The sequence below is a fragment of the Gymnogyps californianus genome, chromosome 16 (assembly GCF_018139145.2).
Source record: "Gymnogyps californianus isolate 813 chromosome 16, ASM1813914v2, whole genome shotgun sequence".
NCBI lineage: Eukaryota > Metazoa > Chordata > Aves > Accipitriformes > Cathartidae > Gymnogyps > Gymnogyps californianus.
This window is the reverse complement of record NC_059486.1, coordinates 16562652-16581092: the sequence shown is the minus strand read 5'-3', so window position 1 is coordinate 16581092 and position 18441 is coordinate 16562652. Positions and strand designations below refer to the sequence as shown.

The following is an 18441-nucleotide window of genomic DNA, read 5'->3' as shown; positions in this document are numbered from 1 at the left end:
CGCCAGGGGGCGCTGTGCCCGTTCGGAAGAGCCGGCTCCGACGGCGCGCACGCAGGCGCAGAGGGAGCGCGGCGGCGGCGGCGGCGGCGGCGGCGGGGAGCCCCGGAGCCCGGGGCCGTCCCTGCCCCGCAGCCTCGGCGGGGTGCGGGGCCGCGGTTCGGTCGGGCGGCGCAGCCGTCGGTCCGGAGCGCCGCCGGTCTGCGGGGACAGGGGCGCAGGGGCCGGCGGCTCCCTCCCTCCGTGTCCGCCGTTCCCGTAGCGAACGAGCGAGGCTTTCCCTTTATTCCTTTGTGCCGCTGTCGGGCCGCGCGTACTTCATTTTCTGCCCTGGTGCCAGCCCCGCGCCCCGGGCCCTGCGCCCCCCCCTTGTCACTTTGCTAAGTAATAATTTCCATGTCCAATTCCATTTCTTCTCCAGTTCTGAAATCTCCAAGCCATCAGCAGGGAGGATAGTTCACATGAAAACTAATTACACAAAATCAATATTTAATCACAGCGCAGCATCCTGATCCTGCAGAAAAAAATCCCTTTAAAACTCTCCTGCCATATACAAATACTTCTCGGCCGCTTATTTATAGATCTCATTTTTTTGGTGGGAGTAATTTTCATTTTTATTTTTTTACACTATCGACATGTGCGAGCCCGTCAACACCTGAAGCGCCGGATCCTGCCGGCTGTTTCTGCCGCCCCGGACCCGATGGAAGTTCTTCCCTCCGGGGAGGCCGGGCTCTGACATCCCCGCTCCCGCCAACGCCCGGGCGCCGAGCGGGGCGCTGGGCCGCCCGGGCTCCCCTGCGCGGCTCCGGCTGCCGGCCCGGGCGGGCCCGACGGGGCGCGCCGCTCGGGGACCGGCTCGGGGTTCGCGGGCGCTGCCGGGTCTGCCGGGACGGCGGGGCCGCCCCAGCCGCTCCTCCTCCTCCCGGCCCGCGACCGTCGGGCGGGTTTCGGCCCGGGCGGGCAGCACGGGGTGGCCGGGAGCGCGGCACCGGCCGTGCCTGGCGGGCGGCGCAGGGCCCCGCTCCCGCCGGTCGGATCCAGCCCCGGTGCCCCCGCCCGCTCCGGGACCCCGCCGCCGGCGCCCCGGGGCTCCCCGCGGCTCCCCGGCCGGCCACGGGGGGCGGCCCGGGGCGAGCGGGGCGGCGGGGCGGGCGGGGCGCGGGGCCGGGCGGCGCGGCGGAGCCACCTTAACGGCGAGCCCCGCCCCGGGCCGCGCGGCGCTCATTGGCGCAGCCCCGATGGCTGAAATTCATCGCTGAAATGCAAAACTTGTTGCTGCTCCGCCAGCGCCGGGCGAGAGCGAGGGAGCGCGCAGGGGAGCGCGGCGCAGCCCTCCCAGCGCCCGCACGCAGCGCCGGCCCCGCCGCCCGCCCCGGCCCCGCCGCTGCTGCCGCCGCCGCCGCCGCCGGAGCCCTGCGAGCCGCGGGCAGCGCACGGCGGGCCGGCGATGCGGCGCGCAGCTCCCGGGCGCCGGAGCCTATGAGCGGCGGCGCGCCGCCCCGTCGGCTCTCGGGCAGCGCAGCGCGGCCGGCGCCGGGCGGCAGCGAGCGGCGAGCCGCCGGGGTGAGCGCGGGCGGGCGGCCGGTGCCAGCGGCGCGGCGGCGCGGCAGGATGTGAGCGGGGCGGCCGAGCGGCGGCCGGCGCGGCGGGGAGCGGGACGGCGGAGCGGAGCGGCGCGGCGCGGAGCGGCCATGCCCTTCTGAGGAGCCGCGCAGGATGTTCGGGCTGGAGCAGTTCGAGCCGCAGAGCAGCGGCCGGAGCGGCGGGCAGGCGGAGCGGGGCTTCGGCCAGCCCGGACTGAGCATGAGCGCGCACTTCAAGGCGCCGGCCTTCCCCGGCGGCGGCCCGGCGGCGGCGGCGGTGGACCCGGCCCTGGGCGCGCTGGGCGAGCCGCCCCTCCTGGGCATGAACATGAGCCTGGCCGGGGACGCCTACGGCTTCCCGGGCCGCGGCCCCGCCGAGCTGCACGGCGGCGGCATGCAGCCGCCGGTGCACGGCTTCTTCGGCGGGCAGCAGCCGCACGGCGGCCACGGCGGCGCCCACCACCCCCACCAGCACCCCCCGCACTTCGGCGGCAACTTCGGGCCCGACCCCGGCGCCTCCTGCGTGCACGGCGGCCGGCTCCTGGGCTACAGCGGCGCGCTGGGCGGGCAGACGGCGTTCGCCGACGGCTACGAGCACATGGCCGAGAGCCAGGGCGGCGAGGGCTTCGGGCAGCAGCGCCCCGGGAACCTGCCCGACTTCCAGCACCACAGCGCCGGCGCCTCCAGCCACGCCGTGCCGGCGCCCTGCCTGCCCCTCGACCAGTCCCCCAACCGCGCCGCCTCCTTCCACGGGCTGCCGGCGGCCGGCTCCTCCGAGCCCCACGGCCTGGAGCAGCGGCGGCTCCCCGCGCAGGGCGGCGTGGACTCGCTGGAATACAATTACCCCGGCGACGGCCCCGCCGGCCACTTCGAGCTGCCCGTCTTCTCCCCGTCGGAGCCCGAGGGGCAGCTGCCGCACTACGGCGGCGGGCGGCAGGTTCCGGCGGGCGGCAGCTTCGCGGGGGCGCCCGCCCTGCCCCGGGCGCCGGGCATGGCCGTGGCCAAGGCGCACCCGCCGCAGCAGCACGGCGTCTTCTTCGAGCGCTTCGGGGGGGCGCGGAAGATGTCCGCCAGCCTGGAGCCGGGGGCCAGCGCCAGGCACCCGCTGATGCAGCAGCAGCAGCCGCCGCCGCCGCAACCGCCGCAGCAGCCGCCGGGCTTGCTGGCCAGACAGAACTCCTGCCCGCCAGCCATCCCTAGGCAACAGCAAACAGAAGCCAACGCTCCCAACCCCAACCTGCAGGACAATGGGCCCATAATGCAGAACCAGCATGCACAGTTTGAATACCCTATTCACAGACTGGAGAACAGGAATATGCATCCCTACACCGACCCCGTGTTTAATATGCAGCACCCTCCTCCGCAACAGCCACCAAATCAAAGACTGCAGCACTTCGATGCCCCCTACGTGAGCGTCGCCAAGAGGCCGCGGTTCGACTTCCCCGGCAACCCCGGCGTCGAGCGCTGCGCCTCCTGGGGCAGCGGCATGCACGGCCCCGCCATGGAGAGCCACCTCTCCCCGACGGCCTACCCCGGCCTGCCGGGCGAATTCACCCCGCCGGCGCCCGAGGCCTTCGGGGGGCCGCTGCCGCATGGCGGCCCCGAGCACCCGGCGCTGGCGCAGCGCCAGAACGCGGCCCTGGTGATGAAGCAGATGGCCTCGCGCAGCCAGCAGCGCCTGCGGCCGCCCAGCCTGCAGCAGCTGGGGCACCACGGCGAGGTGGGCCCGCCTGGCGGCCTGCCCCCGCCCGCCTTCGAGCGGGAGGCCGGTGGCGGCGGCCGCGGCTTCGACCCGCCGGCACCGCACCTGGCCCCCGACAGCGCCTGGTTCGCGGGGCCACCGCCGCCCGGGGAGCTGCTGCCGCGGCGCATGGCGGCACCGGGGCTGCCAGCCGAGGCGGCCCCCCACGAGCTGGGCCTGCAGCCGGGCGGCACCGCCGTGCTCTTCCGGCCGGGTGCCGGCGGGCTGGGGCTGCAGGAGCCACTGCGGATGGCAGGCGAGGGGCCGGCGCAGGCCTTGCCCTCGCCCGGCGTCCACCCGCCCTTCGCGCCCGCCATGGGCGGCCTCTCGCAGCTGCAGTCGCCGGGCGGCGGCGTGGCGCTGCCCAGCGCCCCCGCCGAGCGCCGCGGCCCCGCCGACTTCGCCACCCAGCCCGGTTTCCCCTTTGCGGCGGCGGCGCGGCAGCCAGCGGCCCATGGGGCCGCACCCGCCCTCAGCGCCTCGCCAGGTGCCTACCCGCCGCCCCCGCCCGAGTTCCCCCCGCCGCCGCCGCCGCGGCCCGCTGCCAGCAAGCTGGGCGCCCTCTCTCTGGGCTCCTTCAGCAAGCCGGCCAGCAAGGACAACGTCTTCGGGCAGAGCTGCCTGGCCGCCCTCTCCACTGCCTGCCAGAACATGATCGCCAGCCTGGGCGCCCCCAACCTCAACGTCACCTTCAACAAGAAGAGCCCGGCTGAGGCCAAGCGCAAGCTCAGCCAGGCCGAGCCTGACCCCCCGCCGCCCGCTGCCCCGGACTACTTCCCGGCGGGGCCGCCGGCAGGCGGGGGCGGCGCGGGCAAGGCGGCGGGCGCTGCCCCGCTGCTGCCCGCCGAGAGCAGCCTCTCGCCCGGCTACGCGCTGGAGCCGGCAGCTGGCGGCGAGGGGAAGGCGGGCGGCGGGCGGGGGCGGGGCCGCCGGAAACGGGACAGCGGGCACGTCAGCCCCGGCACCTTCTTTGAGAAGTTCTCGGCCACGGAGGGTGGCGGGGCCGGTGTCAGCCCGGGGCAGCCGGCGGTGCCAGCGGCGGCGGGGGGCCCGCCGGGGGCCGCGGGCGCGGAGCGCGGCGGGGGCACTCCCCACGACAAGCCCCTGACCTCGCCCTCCTGGGGCAAGGGCGGCGAGCTGCTGCTGGGGGAGCAGCCCGACCTGATGTCCTCCCTGGACAGCGGCATCCAGAGCGTGACCAAGTCGGACGGCAGCTCCCCACACGTGGACTTTCCCGACGAGGTCAGCACCAGCTACGGCAATGAGGATGAGGTGTCCTCCAGCTCCGACAACGCCGCCTCCAAGCCCACCCGCAGCCCGCTGCTGGGCGGCTCGCCCAAGCTGCCCCGCGGGGAGCACGCACTTCTCAACGGACAGAAGCCCCTGGCCCTCGGCCTCCTCAGTACGTCTACCTCGACCCCCGACAGCTACGGGCTCAGCACCACGGCGGGCACCCACCCCGGCACGCCAAGCATGGAGCAGGTGCGGACCCCCACGAGCACCTCGGCCCAGGACGAGATCCACCCCCTGGAGATCCTGCAGGCGCAGATCCAGCTCCAGCGGCAGCAGTTCAGCATCTCGGAAGACCAGCCCTTGGGGCTGAAGAGCAAGAAGGGGGAGTGCGCGGGGCAGAACGGGGACAGCGACCTGGGCAGCTGCTGCTCGGAGGGCGTCAAGGGCGCCATGAGCACCATCGACCTGGACTCCCTGATGGCGGAGCACAACTCCACCTGGTACCTGCCCGGCGAGAAGGCCCTGATGGAGGGGCAGGAGGAGGACAAGCCCATGGCGCCCTGGGAGAAGCCCAAGCCCCCAAACCCCAGCAAAGAAGGTATCGGTCATCCCGCGCGGGTGCCGGCCCACGGCGAGGGGGACAGTGGGGTGCTCAGGGAAGGGGAGGTGGTGGGGCTGCGGCCCTGGGATGCTGGGCACACACTGGCCCCAGACCCGCTCTGCCCCTGGTGGGGACCTTGGTGGGTGCCGGGCGCCTTCCCGCACTGGGCTGGGGCTGCGGGATGCCAGGTGGCTCTGCTGGGGTGGCCAGCGGCAGGGATGAAGCGCCTGCTGCCCGGCTGGCTCCGGGTGACGGCTGGCCCTGCGGCAGTCTCTGCTGCCGGCCCCGGCCCCGTCACACCTCCTGGGGAGCGGCCCCCCGAGGGCTGCGGCGGCCCGGGCTGGCACAGGGCTCTCGGGGGTGCTGAGCAGAGGGGCTCCCGGCAGAGCCCCAGCCGTGCTCCTGGGCCTGGGGTGCCACAGAGGGGGGCTGTGGTGTGGGGTGCCGTGGAGGGGGCTCCCCGCAGAGCCCCGCTGGGCTGCCGGGCGTGGGGTGCCGTGGAGGGGGCTCCCCGCAGAGCCCCGCTGGGCTGCCGGGCTGGGCTCCTGGGCATGGGGTGCTGAGGAGGGGGCTCCCGCAGAGCCCCACTGGGCATGGGGTGCCATGGAGGGGGCTCCCGCAGAGCCCCATGCCGGCTGAGCCTTCCAGCCATTTCCCCCAAACTGTTACAGAGATTTTCCTAAACCGTGAAAACACACATTTGTTAGTGGTGCTGACCCTCCGATTCCAGGTATTTCCCTACTTGCATTAAGAGCCTACCAGCAGTGCGTTACTGAACTGAAAGGCTCTTAACATTTTTTTCTTTCTTTAATAGAAAGGCAATTTAAAATAAGGCTCTGGGTCTGCTGGTATAAAACTTGCTTAGTTGACAGATGTTTAATTTCGACATTAGTTGTCATTTTTGATCCTTCCCCGTGTCCAGAGGGCATCATAATTCCCCAAGCTCCGGAAAAAAATATTTTAATGGAAAGCCCTCTATTATAAAAGCTGTTTAAGATAAAGATGATTATAGATTCAATTGGTTTCTATTTTGTCTTATCAAAGCCATATTTTCCAAACTGCCTGACCGTGTGTGTGAATATTACAATAGATGCACGTGCATGTACCTGCTGTATGAATGCACGCGGGCAATTTTTTGATGTGCTATAAGTACACGTGTGTAATTTACGCATTATAAACTCATTATTTGTGCCTAGGAAAGTTGATGTTTTGGTACAGCTAGCATAGTTTGAAATTGTTTTCATTACATCTGGTGGTACAGACTGACTTTTTACAGTCCTCCGCATTTAGTAATTTTGCTAAGAAAGGTGTTGGGAAAATCAAAAGGGAGCTGGTTTGAAAACTGGGCAATTTCCTACCCCCAGTTCTGGTTGGCTTTCCAGCTTTGGCTTTCTGAAGCGTGAATCCTAGCCCCCACGGTTTGTCTCTTTGTTCATGTTTAATGCCCAGCGCAGGAGACTCTCATTTCAAGCGGGAGTGTTTAGCATGCACAGCAGACTCTAGGAAGCCCATCAGCATTCTCCATGCTTCACCCAGGCAAGGACATAAATTGGTTTGTTTGGGGCCCTTCTTTTCCATTTTTAAATGGAGTTGCACACAGCATCCTTCCTGGCCCCTTCTCTTTTATTGTTTCTTGTACACAACATCTAGATCTGACTGGATCAATAGCTAGTTAGCACAAATCACAGTTCCTGTCACTTCTACCTTGGCAGACTCGAACACATATATACGTTCTCTCACAGCACACACACATGCACCCCCTGTTATGTGTGCACTCTCACACACTCACACGCATACAGATACGCAGATCTACATACCGTGCTGTATTTAGAAATAGATTTTAAAAGAGTAACTTATTCCATCGATCTTTATTTCATGGATTTAAAAAAAAAATCCTGATCAGTGATTTAATCCTGAACAGCACATTTATTAAAAGTGTAATTTGGCTTAAAATTATGTATATTTTGTGCATATGTGTCATATGGAGCGATGCTTTCTCTAACGTCTTTAACAGCACTCCTACGTTCACTTTGATCACCGCTATTCTTAGCAACATCTAGTGAAATAAGTAATTGCTTTCTGGTCGCGATAACCACAATGTTGCTGTTAAAACAGTTCATCACTTGGAAAGAAAACCATTTAATCAGTGTTCCTATATAAGGATATGTTTTAGTATTTCAGAGGCTTAACATAAAATAGCAAACCAGTTTTACAACAATGCATAGAGGCACTCATTTTGTTTCACACTTTAGTCACTTCAAGGATTTGAATGGGCTGGTTCTTCGGATGAGGAAATTCATACAGACCAGCGGAGAATTTACTTTAACTGTTGTTGGAAGTGATAAAGATACAATAGGTGAGACAAAACAGGCTGTTCTCCTCGGTTACTAGAAATAATTTAACTTTACACTGCCATACCCCAAAGTGTTTGAAACTGTGTTTAAGAAAAGGCTTTATTTATCCAGTGACTGAGATTTTAAACCTTTTTAGGTGACTGGGATTTGCATCCGTGGTGTTTGTGCCAGCAGTTCCCGGGTGTACGCGTGCAGGGTGAATGCGCAGGCTTCAGACAGCGCTCCTCCAAATTTCAAGCAGTTCCTAAATGTGCTTAATACTGCGCTGGGGGAGTGTTCACCATTTCGTAGTACTGTGCCGTGTTATTAAGAGGGAGATTAGTCGTCAGACCCAAGTTCCCTCACCGACACATAGGCATTGTTGGTGGGCTTCTTAATTACACCTGCCGTGATGGGAGGGAAAGCCTTGGGTGATTTATTCCTATTGTGGCACTGCCGCGATCTGCACCGGCTGCTCCGTGGGCTCAGGGCAGGGCGGAGGAAGGGACGGCGGGTGTCGGAGGGCAGGTTCCCCCCGGGGGAGCGCTGGGTGCGGCGTCCGCCTTCCCGCCGCTCTCCTCCCGCGGCACGGAGCGGGTGCCAGGGGCCGGAGGCTCCAGCTTCGCTGCCGGCCGTGGAAGGGGCAGCTTGGGAGTGGACAGGCTCCCCAAAACGCAGCGGAATCGGGAACTCTTCACATGCTCTGTTAATGCCTGGATTACTGGGGGAAACAACTTGTTTGAGTTGTTTTAATGGCTGGCCAGGTTCCTTACAGCTCATCGCTTTTTTTCTCATGATGGCGTTAAAGCGATTTGCGGGTATCTAGCAGCCTGTGTGAGCTGTGAGTTTTAAAGGTGGATGGGAGCAGGTAGCGTTATTTCAGACACCTGTGCTGTAGGTGCCCGTGTAACATGTACACACCACGCCATTTAGTGATAGCCTTTAGCAAGTTCTGGGCATGCGTTCACGTTTTGTTTCTGAATTTAACATTATTAATGCTGGCTGGACATTGCTCTTCGCTGAAATGCGATTTTCCATAAGCAGTTTTCTCTGATACATCGTTTCTTGTACTAACATGTTTTATGTGAAGTGGCTGATAGTTTGGTTTTTTCCCCCCAAAATGCTTTCTAGAATTTCATGTTTTCCTCTGCTGTGCAGCTAGAGCTGGGAGTGAGATATAGTAATACTGAGTCTAGAAAGGTCGTGTTGACTTCCAACACCACAGGTCTAGCTAACAAAGAATAACCAGATCAAATTCACTTAAAAACCCAGGGCCAGTTTAATGGGGTTTTGCTTTGCCTGGTTTGACTGAACCAGAACAATTTCCCCTTCAGTGAAATGTTGATTAGTATTCTCTAGAAACCCAGTAATTAAGCGCTGGTAGGCTTTTGTTTTTAGTTTTTAATTGAAATTTTGAAGGTCCCATACTGCAGATGTCAGGTGAAGACGTCAGTATGTAACCTAGAACCATGCAGGTGTTGATTGGAAAAAAAGAGAATATATTCAGTTGCTCGGTGACTGTTGGGCTCGTCTGTCTGAGCTGATGGGCACGTGCAGTGCAGCACGGTTAGTTTTCTTCTTTGAGGTTTTGTTAATATTTCATTGTAACACCGAACCTATCATTTGAATGAGCCAGCAGGCCAAAACTCTTGACGAAGCAGTATGTAACATCTGTAAATTACTACCAAATACATTAACAAAGGTCAGATTTGGTCCAGATGCGGCTAGGAGCCTTTGTTTTCTTTCTCTTCCTAGTACGTTCTGCTGCATGCTTTTATTTTAAATACTGCTAAATTCTTTTAGAGGCTTTGCCAAGGGACTAGGTTTGTTTACTGAGACCGAGTTTGTCAGACCTCGTGAGGTATTTCAAACACTTAAATATCATTGAAAGCAATATGTGATTTGGAACGGGTTTGTACTGTAGTAAGGGTTGTTGGAAATGAGTTCACTGACGAAGCTCAGCGCACTTTGCAGCGGTGGATCTGTGATTCCCGATGCTGCTTTGTTTGCTTGAAAGAGCTGTTTAAACTTACACAAGGAATTTTAACAGTTAGTGAAAAAAAATGCTATTGCCTTTGCCAAGAAGTTGCGTGATATACTCCACAGATACGAAATACACATCTTTAATAAATGATCTGGATTGGCATGCAGATTTATGAGGAAAGAATACTCCTGTTGCATATTGTAGGAGAGAGTTCAGTGTGCATTAGATTTGGGTTTAATATGATCTTTTAAGCTCTTCTGACCTGTTAAAAAAAAATCGAGAGGTTGCCCCTGCTTGGCTTGGCTTCATGTGAATGAGAGTAACACTCTATTGTTTACTTTGACCGACTATCATTTTTAATGTTTTCTACTAGAAAACGGTCCTGTTTAGAAATGCTTTCCTTTGTTTTATAAACATTCTGCAGCAGTGTGTTTGTAGACCTTTATGGGCAATTTTAGAGAAGGCAAGGGGCAGAGTTTTCAATAGTATTTGCTATTGCTGCTGTAATGCACTAAGATATTTAATGCAGAAAGTGTGTGAATTTAGTGGCATTTCAGTAACTACCATAGCCACTCTGTTTGCCTTTACATCCATCCATCTACCTGTCTGTCTGTTAATTTTTGGTCTTTAGATTTACCTGTTCTGCTCCTTTTAGTGGACAGTCTAGCTGTATTTGAATTAATGCGGATCACAAATTTGGTTTGCGTCATGATGCTTTCTTTTACCAAAGTCTGTTATTTTATAATGGCACGTTTACTTGTGATAGTTAACTGGGTTGTTTTGTACATGCTTAGTGTGAGAGAGTGCATGAGACAGACTTCAGGCGATATATTTCTTGGAATTGGTATGTGAATGTCCTTCAGATCTTTACATATGATGTAAAAGGAAATGAATTAGACTTAATATTTATATATGAGCTTAGATGACAGCATAGATTTATTCTGATCTGTGATGTATTACACTATGTCTGCTCTTAATTTTTAACGTGCAGTACCTGTTTTTTTTACCAATGACCTAGTGGAATGCTCTGCCATAAAACTGCAAATAATTTTTTGCTAAAAACCATTATTAATCAGGAATACCTACAGGTACAGTTTGTTGCTACTTGTATAGAGCAAAGGATAAGGCATTAAACAAAAGTCTAACCTAAAATTATGTAGGCTGCTTTTATTTGTAACAGCTGACTCCCAGATTCTGCAATGTTCTGTACCAGGGAGAGGTTTTGGTACAGCAAAATGTCTTTATGTGGCCATATAAAATTTTAGTACTAGACAAATTACTGTACATTTTTAGTCTGTGGTTTCTTCTGTATTTCTATTAAATACAAGTGTGAGTAGAGTATCCACAGAAAGTGTAAAGCCAGCTCTAAAATGAAGCTTCAGGTGGCCTAACACATATGCTTTTTTAATGCTAAATTTACTGAAATATCATAAACAGTTTAATTACGTAATTCCTAGAGCACACTGAGAATATCAAAAGAGACCAGTCGAATTGTGGTTAGTGGGATCCTTCCCCGTTTTGTCACTGGTGTAAAATAGATCGTCCTTAACATGTTTCGGGCTGGAGCGCTTCGTATGCAGGCGGCATGGATAACGCGCGTCAGGCGCCGGATACCTGCCGGTCCATCGCGGCCGCTGCTCCAGCCAGCAGCCGGCTTTCTGTCAAACTGGTCTGGTTCTTCCATGGAGAAATCTAAGCCCTTGAAAAGAACAAAGTTTGCACCTGTAAATACATGCTTATAGTTTGCAGGACATTTTTAATATTGATGCGTGGTTTTTTTTAAAATACAGAATTATTCTTGTTTCATTTATTTGAGGGGCGTTTTTAAAAGAGAGAGCTTCCATTAATGAGGTATATTTAGAACACGGCTTGCTTGTGCACTTCCTCAGCACCAGTTCTTGGGTAAGGGACACAGGGCAGGGAACCCTATGGAAATTAAATAGGTGAAGCTGTGGAATCTTCCAGGAAATTCAAGGTCTGCCCTGACTTTCCTGATCTTGGTTGGATTTCTCAACTTTTAAAATGTAAATCTGAATTTTTGCTATTCTGTAGAAAGACCCAGTTTGCACATAGTGACAACATGACTAGCTTATGTAAAAATACTGAGATTCTTTGTAGTTAGCTGCTTTTCCTTTGCAAAACACTTTTGTGTTGGTGCAGTTAAAACATTACGAATTATTAGTGACCTTTTTTAATGCAAAGATTTTTTTTTTTACAAATTTAAATATATTTTATGGATTATGTACTAATGTTCCAAAGTCAAATACCTTTTAAATTTAAAGCTGAGAATTGAACTGCTGGAGGTCTAATCTATTAATTTTTACACGCTGACTTTCTTAATACTTCAAAGAGAACATCTTAGATGATACTGCTTTGCTACTCCCCTCCTCAGCACCCCTTCTTCTCATCTCCCCCCCAACGCCCTCTCTTCTAAGTCTTCACGTTCTGCTCATCTCCTGGCACATGACAAAGGCATATGTATGCGGGGAATGCAGTTTCCTTAGTTGATGTAGTAAGTTGTAAGACTTGATGATCTAGAAATGTACTCTCGTAGTGTTGCACTTTTTATCTATATACAGATGCAAAAAATACTGTGGTTACTGCTTTTCTAGTAGTCTTCTCCCCATACTAGAGTTATTTTTTGTAACAGTACAAGCATTATCATAAGAGTATTTGTGTTCAGCAGCCATGTGTTCTGGGCTTGTGCCCTTTCGAGACACCTGGCTCAAACCTAGAGTCCATCCCTTTCCCATAGGATTGGGTCTGATCCATGCTGGCCTTTTTTAAGTAAAGTTTTCCCAAGTTTTGTCTTGCCCCTGTTAGACAACAACTGTTTTGTCACATCTTACGATTTCACTCCCCAAGATGCACATATGTATCAGTCACGGGAAGCTCCTGAGAATGAACCGTTTCTCGTCTGCATGCTTAACTTCTGCTGGGAGTCTTTAGTTGTGCAATTTATGTCTGTTTGTTTTCAATTTTAGGAAATCTATTTGTCTCTGTTTAGTATTTTAACATAAAAACGCAGTGCATGACACTGCGCCGTCTAAATTTTTATTAGCTTTTAAGATTTGTCTAAAGAAGCTTTTTTTGGTTTGGTAAGCAGAAATCTGGTTACGTTTAAGTGCTGCTTTGATAGATTTTTTACATTAAAATAAATACAGTTTATTTGAGTTTAAACACGAACACCACGTGTGCGAGCTCTGAAGGCTACGCGAGTTCTCTACTGCAGAGTGTTGTGTTAGGGACGGCGCTGCAGCCTCGCTCTAATGGCCAGTTTGCCTGAACTTTTGGATATTTATCTTCCCCACCTCCCCCCCGTTTGGAGCATTTAAAAAGCGAAATGAGGAAACTGCGTTGCTACCTTTTTTTCTTTTAGCTCTCTTACCTTCAGTTCTGACCGCTGGGCCTTTAGGACTTGATACTCTTGATCACAGAAAAGCCTGTAATCAGTCAGTAGTTGGGAGACAGCGGGTTTTTGTGGTAAAATATATGTTTTCAGAGTTAAGTCTGCATTTAATTAATTTTGTGAATTAGTATTCACAAAATATTAGAAAGCATTTGTATTGCTAATAGAAAGATCATCCTGAGGCTGAGGAAGCACAGTTAATTGAAAAAGCAGCCATTTGTAAAGTGAAGAAAATTTTAAAACATTTCATAGCCTAATTAGGAATATACTCCTGATTTAAAATTGAGAATATTAATTCGCTGTGTGAAGCAAATACACTAAAAAACCCTGGAAACAGTCATATCCTTCCTTCCTCCTCTTAATCCTCTCCCAAAATGCAGTTTAAGAAGAAAGGCACAACTTCTTTTTTCCCTTTTTTTTTTTTCTTTTTTAAATGTAGCCTGAAACCATTTTGCTAGAAAGATGTAAATTGATCTATTAACATAGGAAATGAAGGCTGGACTGGGGTTATTATCTGGTCAGAATTTTAGGATCTCTTTCCTAGAAAAATCTTGCACTAATTTTTTGGGTGGGTGGGTGGGTATAATCTTCCTCTATAATGGCATTTTAAAGCCTTTTGGTCTTGGGTAAGAGGAGTCACGGGAAGCAGAGGATGCTGTAGATGAAGGATGTCTAAGAGACGCAGATGCGAATGCATTGCAAGCAGGGCCGGGTCCCCGGGGACCAGGGCTGAGCGTTCCCTCCCATCCACTGCCGGAGGTGATGCTCCGATTGTCTGTCGGGTGAAAACAGGCGGAGAGGGAGCGTCTGCCTGAGTGTTCCCGTCTCCTGGCTAGATGGCACAGTCGGTCAAGTCATTACCATTGCGCTTATGGATACTTGGGTTTATGTTTGATTTAGATCGCAGTGGAGTCCGTATTCAGGTCGCGCTCTATTATTATTTTTATTATTTAAGATCATATTTATTGCACCATAAATTGACACGGTGCTTTAGAAACCTGGGAGACGTTCCCACTGCTAAAGATTTACAGTCCAAATGAGATAAAACAGACGTCGTTTGGCCACGCGGCTGCCGGTTTACCGGGGACTGGCGAGCCTCCTCTGGAGGCTCGCCAGTCCCCGGTAAACCGGCAGCCGCGTGGCCAAACAACCACGGTGCCACCGGGGCTTTGGCAGAGGATGCTGGTGAGGTGCACGGTGGGGGTCCCGCGCTGGCAGAGCCGGAGGGACCGCGGGGACGAGTCTGGGCACTTGGGTGCCCAACGAAGGCTGGCATGTCGGGACCGAATGGTGCCGGGATGGAGCGTGTGACCAGGGGTCTGGCTGCGGTGGTTAGGAAGAATGTATAGGGAGGGGGAATGAAGAGCTGAGAGTATCTTGTCCCACTTGGTAATCTTATTTCTGCGTCGATTACTTCGTCCTCCGGTGTGTTTGGTGGGGACGGTGCAGCCGTACTGCCCTCCCCGGTGTGGCGTTTCTCCTCTCCTGGAAAAACAAAAAAAACCCCCAAAAACCCCAGTTATGGCACTTCCGATCCAGTGTGTGAGTGAACTTCTAAATGAATGTCTCAGTCCGAGCAGCAGGAAAAGAAACCAAAGTGATGTGGAATTAGTTTGATGCGAGGTGGGTTTTCACCTCCTCCAGACGCCTGGGGATGGAAGCATCAGCACGGGTGGGCTTCTCCTCTCCTCTCCTCTCCTCCGGGCGAGGGGAGAGGAGGATCCTCCCCCCGCCAGGACCTGACCCCGAGGTTTGAGCTACCCGGCACATCACAGCACTCTGGTATGACTTAAACCTAGAGTGGTACTGATGTCATACTGCTAGAAACAGGGCATCCCTTGGACGTGTTAAGGCAGTCAGATAACTTTTCGCATCTAATGTTACAGGTATTTTTGATCTGACTCACTTGTTCTATTAATTTTCATTGGTGCCAAAATGTTAGGCTGAAAAACTTTTTTTGCCTAGTCTGAAGAGTAGCCCAAATTTCAGACCAAATACAGTTTTAAAAGCAAGAAAATAGTAAATGTGCCTATTGTTTGTATTCTACAAAAAAAACCCCAACAGAATTCCCCAGTAATCGTATTAAAAAATTACCACAATCTATGAGACAATAATTCTGAGACACTTTAAGAATAGTATTATCATTCAAAGTGCAAAGCAGCTGGTATTTTATGATGGAACAGATTTTATTGTTGCTGGATATAGGGTCAAACACTTGCAACACATTCTTGGTTTAAACAAACCAAAAATGCAAGTGCTTTTCTGAAGATAAAATCAGTATGATTTTTTTTTTCTTGGATGCTGTAGTTCCCTTCTCTACCTCTAAATATAGGCACATGCTGTTCTTTTTATGCTGGGAGAAACAGCTAGCATCCCAACTCCCTGTGCTCTCTCTACCACGCCATCATTCTAGAGACAGAGGGGAAAAAATAGGACTGTCTCAAGTATAATTAAAATCTCATACTAGCTATTTTGAGATAGGCAGATCACCAAAAAAAGGGAGAACAGCAAAACATTTCTTCTTCTTCATTCTGGTTCTTTTTTATTATTGTTGTTATTATTTGCCATCAATGGGAAGTTCCATACCATCGTCTGTTAATTCGTTGTAGCTGTCTGCAGAACGGGTATGAATTATGATGGCTCTAAAACTGTGCTGGGAGGCTGGGGCAGTTGTTGCAGGAAAAGCTACAGGGAGCTCGGGGGTCGCCTCGGTTATTTGGTTTATCTTTACTTTTAAACTTTGTGCATGCAAAGTAGTCGTATATATTACATGATAAAGTGATTTGTCCTGTAGATGAATCAAGTTAGTATACTGCGTCCTGATTTTACTTACTTTAGCTGAGGTGCTTACGGGAAGTGCAGAAGCGCATTTGCTGCTTGCGGCCGTAGGGCTCCTGGGTGCTGCGGGTTCCCCGGGGGAGGTTGCCGTGGCCCGGGCTCTGCCAGGGCTCCCGAACGTGCGGCTGAATGCCTGGCTGCTGGTGTGGTGTGGGAGTCTGGCTGCTATGGGCTGACAAACGCCGCTGTGGAAATGTGGGTTTTTTAACAAAGCAATGGAGTTTTACTCCGAATAATTATCCAAATCCTCTTGTATTTTGTGTAGTTTTTTCTAGAGTGGTTTATGCCAATGGTGCTGAAATATTTCAGTTACAGAAAAAATAGATTAAAAATCTCTTCCTTGAATCAGACAAGTGTGAGCTTCAGGAGCTGGAGAAACATGCAGTTGGAGAGATTGTGATACAATTACGTTTTTATGTCTACCTATTAAGCATAATGAAGGGTTGGTTGCTGGCCTTAAATTTGTAAAGAGCTTACTGTAAAGCTTAAAACAGAAGTAGATTCCTGTAATTACTGCTTTGCAGTGAGGAGTATGGCTAGGTAAAGGGAATAAAAACTATTCATTGTCCAATTGTATTTCCATAACTGCTGCACTTTTAAATGTCTGTTTTGAAAGATAAAATTTTTTGTTATACTAATTTTCGGAAGTAAGCTAATAAAAGCCAACACAGGAAAAAAAAAAAAGAGGTGAAGAATGTCAAATAAACAATGCTTAGAAAACATACAGCTTTAACTTCTTTTGTGAGCCCTGCTACATTATTTGAAGAATCACTTGATTTGTTTATTAAACACAAGGCCAATATACTATTTTGGTTTGTGTTCACTTGAGTTTGAGATATTTGATGATAGAATTAAGAATTTTAAAAACTTTCAATTTTATGTTTGCTTTTATTTGTACCAGAGTAGGCAAACCTGGTAAAACACGGTTCAGTCAGTTCTGAGTCTGCTTTTGCTTTTACTTGACTTTATTCTTGTTGCCTGATGGCAATGTATCAGGAAACTTGGATCATAGTGTCAATTGTTTGAAATTATTGTTTAGATTATATTCAGTTTCAAATAGTATGAAACTATTTGTAGTGAGAAATGAGCGTTTGGTTATGATGATAAAAATAGTTTTTCATAGCCTACATTTTTTTTCATTGTATGTAATAGTAACTGTTATAGCTCAGAATATCCCTGTGCAGTTTTTCAAAGTGATAACACGGCACCATTTTGCTCTTTGTATGCTTTTGGGACTGTGGAGTACATTGAATAGGAGCTGTTTCTGCTTCACGCAGGGAAGAAGAGGGGGAAGACCAAACCTTTTCTTGTCCTTCAGGAAAAAAAAACTAAAAAACATCCTTCTTCCTCTCCGCCTCAAAAATTTGGCTTACATCTTTAAGATGGATGGTTTTTTCCTTTCCTTTTCCTACCATCTTTTAGGATGTGCTGTACTGGTCTTTCTCCTCCTTTTTGTAGAGCTACTCTTGGAATCTGTTTTAAGGGGTTATATTTGAAATGTTCTTGAAGGCTGCCTTCCACAGTGGTCTGGCCCAAATAGAAATGTGAAAAGTTCCCATTACTGAGCTGTAAAAGAATACTGTAAATGGGTTATGCAGAAAAAACCATTTAGATAAAAACGCAATTTTCCCTTCCACATACAGTGCTAAGAATTAATAGCACGTTCTTCCTAAATGGGTACTTCTATATTATATTTTCACCTGAATGAAATTCTTTCCAAAACAGGAGTGTTTCATGTAAAATTTTGGAGCAAAATTGATCTGTCTTCATCCTCAGTGCTCCCTCCCTTTAGACAAATCTCACTGGAACGACTACTGTGGACTATCTGGGTACTTTATGGAAAATAGATGTCGGGTTCAAAGGTCAGTGTCACAATTTGACTCTCCATCCCTTCGCAGGGTGTACGTCACGGAGCACTTCTTATCCATGTGACTTCACATCTGGATATATGCTTTTTGATGGGGTGGTATGTGGTGTGCACGCCAGCAGCGCTCTTACTGGCTCTGCTACTCGGCCTGTGGCCACCACACAATGGAGACACGAATATATCACTTACCAGGTCATTTTTACCAGAAATGCTCCAAAAGGGAGAACGGCCAAGCCCATCGTGGCCTTTGCCTGCGTCGCCCCGGCGCGGGTTCGTCGTTGCACACCTGGAGCAGAGGTGGTGAGCCTGAACGCGGCGTGACCTGGCAGCACCACGCAGCCGCCTGCAAAAACACACAGACGTTATTTTTAATACATCCCTTTTCTCTAGAAAGTAAATAAATGCCTAACTAAAAAAAGAAGAAGGGATCCTCTGTGGTGGCAGTGAAACCGAAGTGGAGATGCCCTCTGGAAGACTTGGTTTGCCGGCTCTCCGGCACTTGGCACGGCCCGTGGCACCAGGAGGAGCGCTGCTGCCGCCCTGGTGCCGAGCCCACCGGTGGGGCACGTCCCACGGTGCTTTTGGCCGGTGGCGTGGGAGGAGAGGCGAGAGCTGCCTGTCCCTGGGCACAGCTGGAGGAGCACACACGTACCCGACTTTGGTGACGGTGACTTCTGTCCGTCTGCAGCGTTGGTGTCTCCTTGCTGTCTTCCTTTTGGAGCAATTATATCTCAAACAGGCCCCGGTGCATGGCGGTCGCTGGCGCTGGCTCCGTGCAGCCGTGGGTCGTTGGCTCGTGCATGCGAGAGCCGAAGTGTTTTTCCTTCCTCCTGGCAGCCTCTCCCTGATGAGCGG

General features: G+C 52.4%; 1 protein-coding gene across 1 annotated transcript in view; it reads left to right on the top strand.

The window, feature by feature from the left end:
* The first annotated feature begins 1634 nt into the window (after nucleotides 1-1634).
* The window catches only part of MN1 (MN1 proto-oncogene, transcriptional regulator), a 36788-nt gene continuing 19981 nt past the window's right edge, over nucleotides 1635-18441 (top strand). The window contains exon 1 of the mRNA XM_050906663.1: nucleotides 1635-5152. Within this exon, the coding sequence (XP_050762620.1) occupies nucleotides 1714-5152 (3439 nt within the window). The 5' untranslated portion in view covers nucleotides 1635-1713. The remainder of the gene's footprint in view (nucleotides 5153-18441) is intronic.